The 12964-nt window shown below is 34.7% G+C and overlaps 1 protein-coding gene across 3 annotated transcripts in view; it reads right to left on the bottom strand.

The window, feature by feature from the left end:
* The window catches only part of FER (FER tyrosine kinase), a 473779-nt gene that overhangs the window by 341619 nt on the left and 119196 nt on the right, over positions 1-12964 (bottom strand). For all 3 annotated transcript variants that reach the window (XM_059418338.1, XM_059418340.1, XM_059418339.1), the window contains one exon: positions 11606-11728. In XM_059418338.1, coding sequence (XP_059274321.1) covers positions 11606-11728 — 123 coding nt within the window. The remainder of the gene's footprint in view (positions 1-11605; positions 11729-12964) is intronic.

Genomic DNA, 12964 nt, shown 5'->3' with positions numbered 1-12964 from the left:
AGCTATAATCTCCTCATTGTACTGCAGTGAGTTCCAGGTGAGTATCCTAACAAAATAATAACTCATGTAGAGAACTGAGTGAAATCTGGGAAAAGTAGAACTAATGAGTAAGATTATTTTTACCAGAAATCTACCAATGTTCAAAAGACAAACCCTTTAACCAGTCGAGTTCACAGCAAAAGCAATGAAGAAGGATATACCATACTGTCAGAGCTCATTAACACTTCCCAAGTAAAATCATCATGGCATAAGGAAAGAGTGTAATTATACTGAATGAGAACAGATTCAACTTAATGACTTAATCGTGTTGTTTTTCCCATCTTCAGTTTTAGCACTGGAAAAAATGATAATATACCAAATTGTCAGGGTTGTTCTGAATACAATGAAATAATACTTTAAAAATTGTTAACACAGTACCTACCATAAAGCAAGAATTCAGTAAATAGCAATTATCATTTCTGTCACCATCGTTCAAAAATCTGTTACCTATGTTCTAAATCCACACAAATTTCCTGATAAATTCATATGGTTTCCATATTAGATAGTAAGCCTTTTTTCATAAGAAACTGTTTATATACTTTTCCTCTGTGAATCTCTTCAGAGAAAGTTGATTTTTTAAAACAACCATTCTTGTGAACATAAATTCATGAGGACTGGGTTCTGGAAAAGATTACACCCATTATGAACCTAAAGCTTCTTGAAGTTTCCTTCTTTGCATCACATAGCTACCAAAAGAATCACATGACAAGAAGATAAGGGACAACTCAAAATGTACAGGATAAGATGGTAAAAACACATATTCACATACATCTGCAGGATGAGTCCAAAAAGAGGGTGAACGATTTTACAAATGCGGACCAATTAACAGGGAAGTATACTTGAAAATACTAACCCTCTAAAACCATTACTGCTACCATTAGCTTTTTGTAAATAAATTTCATAAATATGGAAAAATGCAAAATAAAATAATGATAATCAAAAGAATGAAAATAAACTACCAAATTAAAATATGGGGTGACAGATAAGGAACAAAAATTGCAAAAAAGCAAATACTAACTGAACGGCTGAAAAAATTCAAAGAAATACATTTACAGGAGTGAAACATATACATTTTATTATCTCTTCAACTGTACAGCAGGTCGCCAAAGATGACAACATCCTTCACCCCAGAACCTGTGCATATGTTATCTTACAGAACAAAAGGGAGTTTTGTAAGTTAAGGATGTTGGAATGAGAAAGTTATTTTAGGAAGATTTAGGTGAGCCCAATATGCATAAGGATCTGATAAGAGGGAAGTAAAAGGGATGATGTTAGAGAAGGCAATGTGGCTCAGTGGGTTGAGCCGCTGCCTTCAGCTCGGGTCATGATCCCAGGGTCCTGGGATCGAGCCCCGCATCGGGCTCTCTGCTCAGCGGGGAGCCTGCTTCCTCCTCTCTCTCTGCCTGCCTCTCTGCCTGCTTGTCATCTCTCTCTGTCAAATAAATAAAAATAAAAAATCTAATAAATAAATAAATAAATAGAAAAGGAAAAAAAAAGGGAAGGCACTGTGATATGGGGCCAAGAGCCAAAAAATGAGGAAAGTCTCTAGAAGCTGGAAAAACAGAAAAAGTAGACTCCCTCCAAAAGCCTTCAGAGAAATCCACCCCATCAACAACTTGCTTTTAGGTCCATAAGATTTATTTCGAACATTAAATTCCAGAAATATAAGAGAATAAATTGGTGTTGTTTTAAGTTAACATAAAAACCCTAAGAGAAATGCTACCTATTTTTGGTCCATTTTAAATGGCTGAACTAGAAGGATTGTTATGATTGTGCAGTAGCCAGTAACAAACAGAATATAGACTTAGGAGAAAAATATTAAAGAGTTAGAAGTATTATTCAGTCAGGAAAAAAAAATGCCTGTGTTACAAGAAGGAAGTGAATATATTAGTTTTAGCTTTATTAAGTACTAAACAAATTTTCTGAAGGATTAAACCATTATAGAAAGAATTAAAAGCATAACTTAAACAGAAATACCAGACATTCCAGCAATTCTACTCCTGGGTATTTACCCAAAGAAAACAAAACCACTAACATGTAAAGATATTTGCATCCCTATGTTCACTGCAGCATTATTTACAACACTCAAGATATGGAAGCAATCTAAGTATCCATTATTATTATTATTATTTTTAAAGATTTTATTTATTTATTTGTCAGAGAGAGAGCAAGCGAGAGCAAACACAGGCAGACAGAGTGGAAGGCAGAGTCAGAGGAAGAAGCAGGCTCCCTGCGGAGCAAGGAGCCCGATGCGGGACTCGATCCCAGGACGCTGGGATCATGACCTGAGCTGAAGGCAGCTGATTAACCAACTGAGCCACCCAGGCGTCCCCTAAGTATCCATTATTAATAAATAAAGATGATGTGGTATGGTGTGTTGTACATAAAGATTATTCATATATATAAAACACAAATATATTTAAATATGTAACATAAATCCAAATTATGAAATATTACTTGGCCATTAGAAAAGAAAAAAGAAAAAAAAAAGAATGAAATCTTGCCACTTGTGACAATATGGATGGACCTAGAGGGTATTATGCTAAGTAAAATATCAGACAGAGAAAAACAAATACCATATGTTTTCACTGATATGTAGACTCTAAAAAACAAAACAGAAACAAACTCATAAACTGGTGATTGCCAGAGGGGAGAGGGAAAAGTGAATGGGCAAAATACACAAAGGGAATTAAGAGGTATAAACTTCTGGCTATAAAATGAGTAAGTCACAAAGATATAAAGTACAGCATAGGAAATAGTCAATAATATGATAACTTTGTTGGTGACAGTAACTAGATATATACCAGACAGTAACTAGATAGTAACTAGATATATAGTGATCATTTTGTAATGTATACAAATGTTGAATCACTATGTTTTACACATGAAACTAATATAATATTGTATAACAACTGTAGTTCAATAAAAATAATAATAAATTAAAATATTTTAAGTCATATATATTATATAGTTTAGAGAAAAGGCTCTTTTTTTTAAGATTTTTTTATTTTAATATTTATTTGACAGAGAGAGAGAGATCACAAATAGGCAGAGAAGCAGGCAGAGAGAAAGGGGGGAAGCAAGCTCCCTGCTGAGCAGAGAACCTGATGTGGGGATCGATCCCAGGACCCAGAGATCATGACCTGAGCCGAAGGCAGAGGCTTACCCACTGAGCCACCCAGGTGCCCCTATTTTTTTTTTAAAGATTTTATTTATTTATTTGAGAGAGAGAGAGAGAGTGAGCAAGTGATATGGGTGGGGTAGAAGGAGAGGGAGAACCAGGCTCCCTGCTGAGCCCAATGTGGGGCTTGATTCTAGTACCTTGAGATCATGACCTCAGCCAAAGGAAGATGCTTAACCGACTGAGCCAACCACGGTCCCTAAAAAAGCTCTATTTTTAAACATGACTTCTCATGGCATTTACAATTTCTGTATTACTATTATTTCATCTTTATTTTCCTTCAGATAATAAATGGGGTCTTCCAAAAGGATCAACATAAAAGAAAAAAGTTAGTATTTCAACAAATGGAGCTGGCACAATTGGGCATCCAAATCAAAAAAATGAATAAAAATATAGAACTTATACCATTCATAAACATTAACTCAAAAGGGATCACAGACTTAAATGCAAAACATAAACTACAAAACTCCTAGACAATACATAGGAGAAAACCTAGATGGCCTTGGGTATGGTGATAGGTTTTTAGGTACAATCTGTGAAAGAAATATTCAATGAACTAGACTGTACCAAAATTAAAAACTTTTGCTCTCTGAAAGACAATGTCAAGAGAGCAATAAGATAAGCCACACACTGGGAGAAAAACACACATCTGATAAAGGACTGTTACCTGAAATATACAAAGATCTCTTAAACGTCAACAATAAGAAAAACAACCTGATTTTAAAATAGTCAAAGACCCTAACAGACATTTTACCAAAGGAGATATACTCATGTAAAATAAGTACATGAAAAGATGCCCCATATCATATGTCTTCAGTGAAATGCAAATTAAAACACCAATGAGATATCATGACGGACTTATGAGATGGTCAAACTCCAGAATACTGACAACATCAAAAGCTGACAAGGATGTGAAGCAACAGGACCTCTCATTGATTGCTGGTGGGAATACAAAATGGTCCACCTACTTTAAAAGATAGTTTGGCAATTACTTACCAAAAATAATAAAAATACTCTTACCATAAGATCAAACAATCATACTCCTTAGTATTTGGTCAAAGGAATTAAAAGCTTTTGTCCATACAAACGCCTGCACACAGATGTTTATATAACAGCTTTATTCATAATTGCCAAAATTGGAAGCAACCAAGATGTCCTTTAGAAGGTGAATAGATAAATTGTGGTTCATTCAGACAATGGAATATTATTCAGTCCTCAAATGGGCTACCAAACTACAAAAAGACATGGAGGAGACATAACTGCATATTATTAAGTGAAAGAAACCAATGTGAAAACGCTGCATCATGTCTGATTCTAAATACATGACATTGTGGAAAAGGCAAAGCTATGGAGATAATGAAAAGATCAGCAGTTGACAACAGTTGAGGATGGGGCTGGAGGATAAACAACTAGAGCACAGAGGATTTTTAGCAAAAATTACTCTTCATGATACCACAATGATGGATACACATTATTACACATTGCTCAAATTCACAGAATGTACAAGAGTGAAGCATACTTTATTTTTTTTAATGTAAGGTTTTAAAGATTTATTTGAGAGAGAATGAGCATGCACATGTATGAGCAGAGGTGGGGGCAGCAGGAGGGAGAGAAAGAGAAATTCAAGCAGACTCCCTGCTGAGCGTGGAGCCCAACATGAGGCTCATCCCAGGACCCTGAGATCATGACATGAGCCAAATTGAGAGTCAGTCACTTAACCAACTGAGCCACCTAGAATGAAACGTAATTTAAACTAAGGACTTTGAGTGATAATGATGTGTCATTGTAAGTTCATCAACTGTAAATGTTAACACTCTTGTGAAGGATACTAATAATGGGGTAGAATATGCATGTGTCAGGGCAGGGGTGTATGGAAAATCTCTGAACCCTCCCCTCAATTTTGGTGTGAAACTTAAGCTGCTCTAAAATATAAAATCTTAATATAAAAAAAAATAGGTATCTGTACACATCTATGAGAATGGCTCAAATAAAATATGGTGACCATTCCACATCCTAGCAAGGATGAGGAGAAGGGACACTGATCACTCACAAATTGCTGGTAGGAAACCAGCAATCACACTCAAGGTTATCCCAGAGAAATTAAAACTTATGTTCACACAAAAACCCTTACTAAATGTTGGAAGCATGTTTATTTGTAATAGCCAAAAACTGGAAACAAACCAGATGTTCTTCAAAGGGTGAATGATTAGACAAATTATCCATACTGTTATGGGCTAAACCATGTCCTCTAAGAAGACATGTTCATCCTATCACCAAGAACCTCAGAACGTGACCTTAATTTGGGGATGGGGTTGTTGCAGATGTAATTAATGAAGATGAGGTCATACTGGAGTGGACTGGCCTTTAATGTCTATGGCTCGTGTCCTTGTAAGAAGAAGAAACCAGATACTAAGAAGAACACCCAGAACATTGTACGAAGGTGGAGGCAGAGATTGAAGTGATGCTTCTATAAACCAGGAAAGCCCAAGTTTGCCAGCCAGTAGAGAAGTCAGGAGGGAGGTATGGATCTAAGTTTCCCTCAGAGCCATCAGAAGAAACCAGCCTGCCAACACCACATTTGAGACTTTTGGCCTCTGGAACTAGGAGAGAATAAATTCATTTTTTAAGCCACCAAGTATGCAGTACTTTGTTACGGCTGCCTTAAGAAACTACCACCACACCATAGACTACTAATAACAATAAAGAGGAATGAGAATTCCTAGATGGATTACAATCAATGTAAAAAGCCAATCTCAAGAGACTGCATACTGTGTGATTCCATTTACATAAAATTCTTGAAAAGAAAAAAACTGTAGAAATGGAGAACATACTAACAGTTGTCAGGAGTTAGGAAAAGGGTATGAGATAGAAGGCAGAGTAGCTACAAAAACCCAACACAAGGGACCCTTGCAATGATGGAAACATTCTGTACCTTTATTGTGTCAATGTCAGTATCTGGATTATAATATTATATCATAGCTCTGCAAGATTTTACTACTGGGAGAACTGAGTACAGGGTACATGGGATCTCTCTATTGATTCTTACAACTATATGTCAATCTATAATTATCTGAAAATTTTTTTAATTGTTTAAAAATAGTATCACCGCTGCTGCATCATACCTCCTCCGGTAAAGTAAGGTTTTTATAATCTCATTTGTACTCTGTTTTAAGGATAGGTCTTTTTTATTCTCCTTCAGTAGTTCTAAATCTCTATTGTACTGTATCATAATGGCATCATTTGGTTATTCTGAGACATTATCCTAATACCAGGAATTAGATTAAAATACACATTTCCTGGCTTGTAGTTTAGTGGTTTTGAAGAACAATGAGATTTTCTGGGGAGGTACATGTCCTGTTGTATGGCTTTTGTCCTAACTTTTTTTAATTGACATGTCTAATCATGAAATTAATGAGCAACATTAGCTTTTTTAACAATTAATCTTACTGAGTTTTATGTATAATGATATAATTTCACACACGGTAATGTCTTGCTTTTGTTCAGTAGTTACTTTTTTAAAGGTATGGTTATAATCACTATACCAGTTACTATATAATTATTTTTATGCTTATAATACCATATAGCAAACAAGTTATACATACTACAGTAAGAAGAAAATTATAGAAAATAAATGACTACATAACACAAGATATATAGGAAAACCATAAATAAATTTAAAACATGGATGGGATCAGGACCTTTGCCTGTGCAACTTATTTCCTATCGCTGGCTACTTTTTGCATGCATTCTTCATATGGAGGGCACCTTCTGTCCTTCACATCTAGCAAAAATGCCACTTTCTGGGAGACCCCTGACTACCTATCTTAAGTAGCTGTTCCTCTATTATTCTTCTATCTGAATTCTTTATTTTATAGCAATTATCATAATTGTTAATTTCTTATTTGTATTAGTCTACTCCATGAAAGTGTAAGCTTCATAAGACATGGGACAATATATATCTTACCTTTCATTGATTCACAGCACCTAACAAGACATGCAATAAATATTACTGAATGAATTATTTAGGCAGGACTTTTTTTGTGACACACATAATTTTTAAATCCTGAGACAAAAATAAAAGGTCCCTGAATTTGTAGACTAGTATAATAACTTAGATTGCTCAAGTCTTACCTTAACTATAAGCTAGCTGTGACATTTTGCAAGTCTCTTAAAATTTCGGGGCTTCTGATGTCACATAATTTGAAAGGCAAGGAGGCTGAATCAAATGAGCTCTTAAGATTCTGCATGGCTCTAAGAGTTTTGATTTTATAATATATAAAGAATTTTTAAGTATTAGATGATAATGGCACAAAACAACACAAAATTGAGTAATCATTCAATTTTTGGAAGTCAACCCAAGCATTAAAACCAATAATAATAATACTTGCTCTTCATGCCATTGAGCCATAAATAACATATGCTTGGCGTACTTTCCCATAAACTGTTTTCTAACACAGTATTCAAGGATCATAAATCAGGAGAAGATTGATATTATTTCCATTTGAATAAATATGCTTTAGAAGTAATGAGTAAAGTTACATATACTACAGTAACACTTAGTGTTGTATTAAAATTATACCATTTCAAGTGGTTGGTTTTATTCCTTTTACTCTATTTTTTATAAATATAATTCTACAACAGCTACATTTCAACTGAGACCTGCATTACTTATATAAACTAAAACTTGACTCATTAGTGTGAATTTAATGTCACATAAAACCATTCTTTAAGTTTATTTTTCACTTTAGATTATTCAATTACAGGAATCAAAGTTATCAAATGATTTCTTATATTATTTATTTTTTCCCTGTTACGATAAGATGTTTTAGAGACATTTATGTTAAACTCAAATTTAAAGGTTTTAACTTCAGTTTTCTTATTATGTTATATTTCAACCGAACAAATAATGCTTTCTGTTAGGTAAAAATTCAGTATAATTGCAATAATTCATGAGTACAAATACATAACTTATAGGATACTTACAGCATTTGTGAAGAGCTGTAGTTCTGTTTTATTGTTTTATTACTTCCAATTAACAGTATATGAAGCTAAAAAAGTACTGCCCAGTAAAAGAATTATAAATTTATTTCTAAAACTGGATTAAAATTGCTTTCAACTATATAAGTGTACTTAAATACATATGTAGATATATACAAATACATATGTAGATTTATACAAATACATACACAAAAAAGGAAACGTTTATTAATTATTAAGAAACTGAAATGCAAACATTTTCACTAGAATCCCTTTCAGGTTATTTGTTTAGCAAAATATTTTAATATATAAGTCAAAGACAAACTTCAATCCTACTAATATCTGAATTAATGAGATTTCATAATGACGGCTTAGTTACACAAATGTACTTAACATTTTCAAGATTATGCCATGAAGTTAACAATAAAAACATCATGATAACAAAGGGTTAACAGAATTTGGGTTAACCAAGACTCCTCCCCTGAACTGCTTGACATACTTATCCCTTTTTAACTTACTCTCATAAGAAGATTTCTAAAATAGTAAGATCAATCTGATGCTGTGATCAAAAAGACATACACTGTGGAGTCAGGAATTCATGGATTTTCTACCACTGACTAAGTATGTAATTGTAATTTTTTAACTAAGTCATAAAGGGAAAATAGAGGCAAATACACCAAAGGTGTAGCGAAGATAATATTCAATGTGGTAAAATATATAAAACATCTGGTATAACATGTGGGACAGAGTAAAAACTCAATAAACGTTATTTCCCACATATTTACCACCCTTTAAGTTCCCTCTCCTATACCCCAATTTTCATTTCCTGATAAATATAAATAGGTGTAGGAAAATGAGTCATATTCATTATGTAGAGAAAGAGAGAATTAAAGATTTGAGTCAAGAAAATAGAGCAAAAAAAAAAAAAATCCAAGAATCTCATAATTTCTAGATTAAGGTAACACGTAAAGATTGTCCCCTCCAACAATGTATAGTCAGATATGCTGGTGAGAGGATCAGCCACCAAATGATCTTTCTTTATAGCCACTAAATTTTAAAACAGGAGTAATTTATAATGTATACATTTACAGAACTGTAAAAAGTAAAACTACTTGGTCTTCTGTAAACATGTCAAGAAATTATCCCAAAACACAGAAAAGCAAAATATAATTCTTTTTTGAATTTCATATGTGCAATGGCTGATAAATTTTATTTTTATAATCCAAATAGAATCTTCTGTTGATGCAATACTGAAATTTTCCATATTTATTAAGGTAATGCCCAGAGCAACTCAAATTTTCTTGTTCTTGTATTTAAAAAGCTCATGGACTCCAATATAATATTTAATGCCAAGTTATAAAAAGAGTCAGAGTATAGGTGGGAGAGGTGGGCCCCTAATATTCTGGGCTGTATAATAGAATAGATGGTGTTACCACTCACTGAAAAAAGGAATACTAACAGTGAACGGGGTTGAACTGGTGTGGGTGTGGGATGTACTGAGATTTTTAATTCAGTCTTAAACATGGGAAATTTAGGATACTACTTTTTTTTTTTTTAAGATTTTATTTATTTACCTGACAGACAGAGATCACAAGCAGGCAGAGGCAGGCAGAGGGAGAGAGGGGGAAGCAGGCTCCCCACCAAGCAGAGAGCCCGACATGTAGCTCGATCCCAGGACCCGGAGACCACAACCCGAGCCGAAGGCAGAGGCCCTAACGCACTGAGCCACCCAGGCGCCCCTAGGATACTTCTAAGACATCTAAGCAATCATGTCAAGTTGGCAATTGACTAAATGGCATTGAGGTCAGAGGAAAAATCTAAGCAAGAATAATAAATTTGGGTCATCTTCAGGAAACCATCTAGTGAGCGAAGAGGAAGAGAGGAGTACAAAGCCTAGAGCCATTCCTCGAATAACTCCAAAATAGATTGGCTTAGTGGAGGAAAATGAGATTATAAAGAAGTAGCCAGAAAGAAAGGCAAAAGATCCGGTCCCAAAAACCAAGGGAAAAGAAGAAATATGTAGTCAACAAAACCAGATACTGAGAGGAGGTCAAGTAAGACACTAGTTAAATTTAGCAATGAATAGGTCACTGGATATCTTACAGATAAACTATTTCAATGGTGACGGGGCAGAAGCTAGGTACGTGGGTTGAGAACTAAGTGGGAGTTGAAGAAATGGTGAAAATAATTACTCTTAGAACAAGTATGAATAAGAAAACAGAGGGTAAAGGCAGTTTGGAGGATATATGAATACAGAAGGGTAATCTGGGGTGGAAATTGTTTTTAAGAGCCAAGACTTAATCGTATTTAAAAAGTGAGCACTGGACCCAATTGAGAAGAAAAGGTGAACATAATATGATAAATAATTTAAATTCTCTGAGAAAGTATGAGATGACAAGATACCAAAAACAGGCCCAAGAAGTGGACTTAGGACAAGGAGAAGTTCCACTCTGGAAGCAAGCACAGAAAATGGGTACAAATGCAGTGGATATATATATCTAGTCACAGAAAATAAGGGAGTTGCCACCTGATGATTTTAATTTTTTTTCTGTAATATAGATAGAAGAGGTCCATTTGTTGCCTCTCATGGGGGAGATGAGAGGATACGAGATTTGAGAGAATAACTCAGAAGTTATGTAGAAAGAGCAAGTAAGACCAGAGAAATGTGACATATCACAATTTCCTTGAGAACATTGATAAATCAAGCCAGTGATGAGAAAATGATAGCAAGAAATTTATATATACTCCAGTCAGGAGTAGAGAAACCATACTAGTCACAATACCTGTTGGAGATGCAAATAATAACTATAACCAGAATATAAATTTTAAATTATAGATCAAAATGTAAACGTTAAAACAGCAGAAAATATAATTAGTGGTATCAGTAAAAACAACACTATTCCCACGCAAGTAAAGTTTAAAAATCCAGTAGGATATTTACAGATCCAGAAATCAGCAAGAAAAACAACAGTAAGACAGAACAGCACAGCAAATCTTAAAGGGATTTTCATAAGTGAAGCAGACTGCTATTTTCTCATAAGTGTGTTTGCTTCCTTCTAACACAGAGAAGCCCATTTCTAGGTAACACTGATCTGCTACTTTCTTAACAAGAAGTGCAGAGTGAATCTGGTAGACACTGATGAGGGGAATAGAGACAACTTTTAACAAGATTTTTCAGAAAGTAGTTTAAACTGTTAAAATATTGAGACATGATTGGTATCCTACATTGACAAAACCCAGATCAGTTTTCCAGAGTCCTAGAAAGTAACTCAACAACACCAAGTTTTACACTTAAAATGAAATTTCAGCTTCTAGAAATTTTACATCCATGACAATACATAACTGAAGTATTCCGTAAAAATAAATCAATTAAACTTTCTTCCTTCAAATTATTTTTGTTTTACTCACTCAGACTTCTTTTCACAGGTCTTAGAAGATTCCTCAATTCTCTTCTCTAGTTCCAAGACAGCCTCCTCCTTGTTTAAGAGCATCTGCTGTGTCTGTGTAAGTTCCTCTGCTATAGCTTTCAACCTAGAATGAACAATTTCCTCATCATCAATCAATAAAGTCAGTTACACTCACTGTATGCCCACACCCTGAGCATTCATACATCTAAGATGGTGATTTCCAAAATGGTAGCCACATGTAATTTAATTCAAAATAAAGTAAAAATCCTGGGTTGCATTAACCACCTTTTGACTGCTAAACAGACACATGTATCTAGTGGCAACCTTACTGGACAATGCAGAAAGGAATATTTCAATAATCACAGGTAGTATTGCAGGGCAAGTCTGAAAGTCTTAGTCATTAAATAGAAAAAGAGAAACAGAAAATTAAAAAAGAAGAAAGGATTTAAGCAAATAAATACCCGTACTGTCCCAGGAGGAAGGTATAGAGAAAAGACCATGGTTTTTGTTTTCAGACAAACATGTATTTACATTTTGGCTTTCCTACTTTTTATGAGATGCTGGGCAAGTTGCACAAGCTCATTAGGTCTATTTTCTCACTTGTAATTTGAGTACAGTACTACCTGCCTCAAAGCATTATTTTGGGGATCGTATAAACTAATGCATATATAACAACTGGTACTTAGTAGGTACTGAGTAAATGGCATCTAGTATTTTTGGCATATGTTATCTCATTTAATTCTCACAACAACCAATGAGATAGATAGTATTATCCACATTTTAAAGAAAAGAAAATGAGGCTCAATTGAATGGGCAATTTATGTGGGTAGTAAGCTATTTCTTTTCATATCATATAATAATGCTTTACAGGTATTAACAATTAAATAGACAAAATTAATATGTACATATAGACCAGATAATTTTTGGTTGCACAAAATGCACTTGTCCTAAATAGAAATATCCCTACCACAAAAACACACACAGCTATCATATCACATTAAAAGTTTTAGGGAGGGCACCTGGGTGGCTCAGGGGGTTAAAGCCTCTGCTTTTGGCTCAGGTCATGATCCCAGAGTCCTGGGATCGAGCCCCTCATAGGGCTCTCTGCTTGGCAGGGAGCCTGCTTCCCTTCCTCTCTCTCTCCACCTGCCTTTCTGTCTACTTTTGATCTCTGTTTGTAAAATAAATAAATAAAATCTAAAATAAAATAAAATGTTTATCATCAGCCTTTTAAAGCAATATATGAGGGCGCCTGGGTGGCTCAGTGGGTTAAGCCGCTGCCTTCGGCTCAGGTCATGATCTCAGGGTCCTGGGATCGAGTCCCGCATCGGGCTCTCTGCTCAGCAGGGAGCCTGCTTCA

The sequence above is a fragment of the Mustela nigripes genome, chromosome 12 (assembly GCF_022355385.1).
Source record: "Mustela nigripes isolate SB6536 chromosome 12, MUSNIG.SB6536, whole genome shotgun sequence".
Lineage (NCBI taxonomy): Eukaryota > Metazoa > Chordata > Mammalia > Carnivora > Mustelidae > Mustela > Mustela nigripes.
The sequence above is the reverse complement of the archived record's forward strand: the minus strand, read 5'-3'. Positions and strand labels throughout refer to the sequence as shown.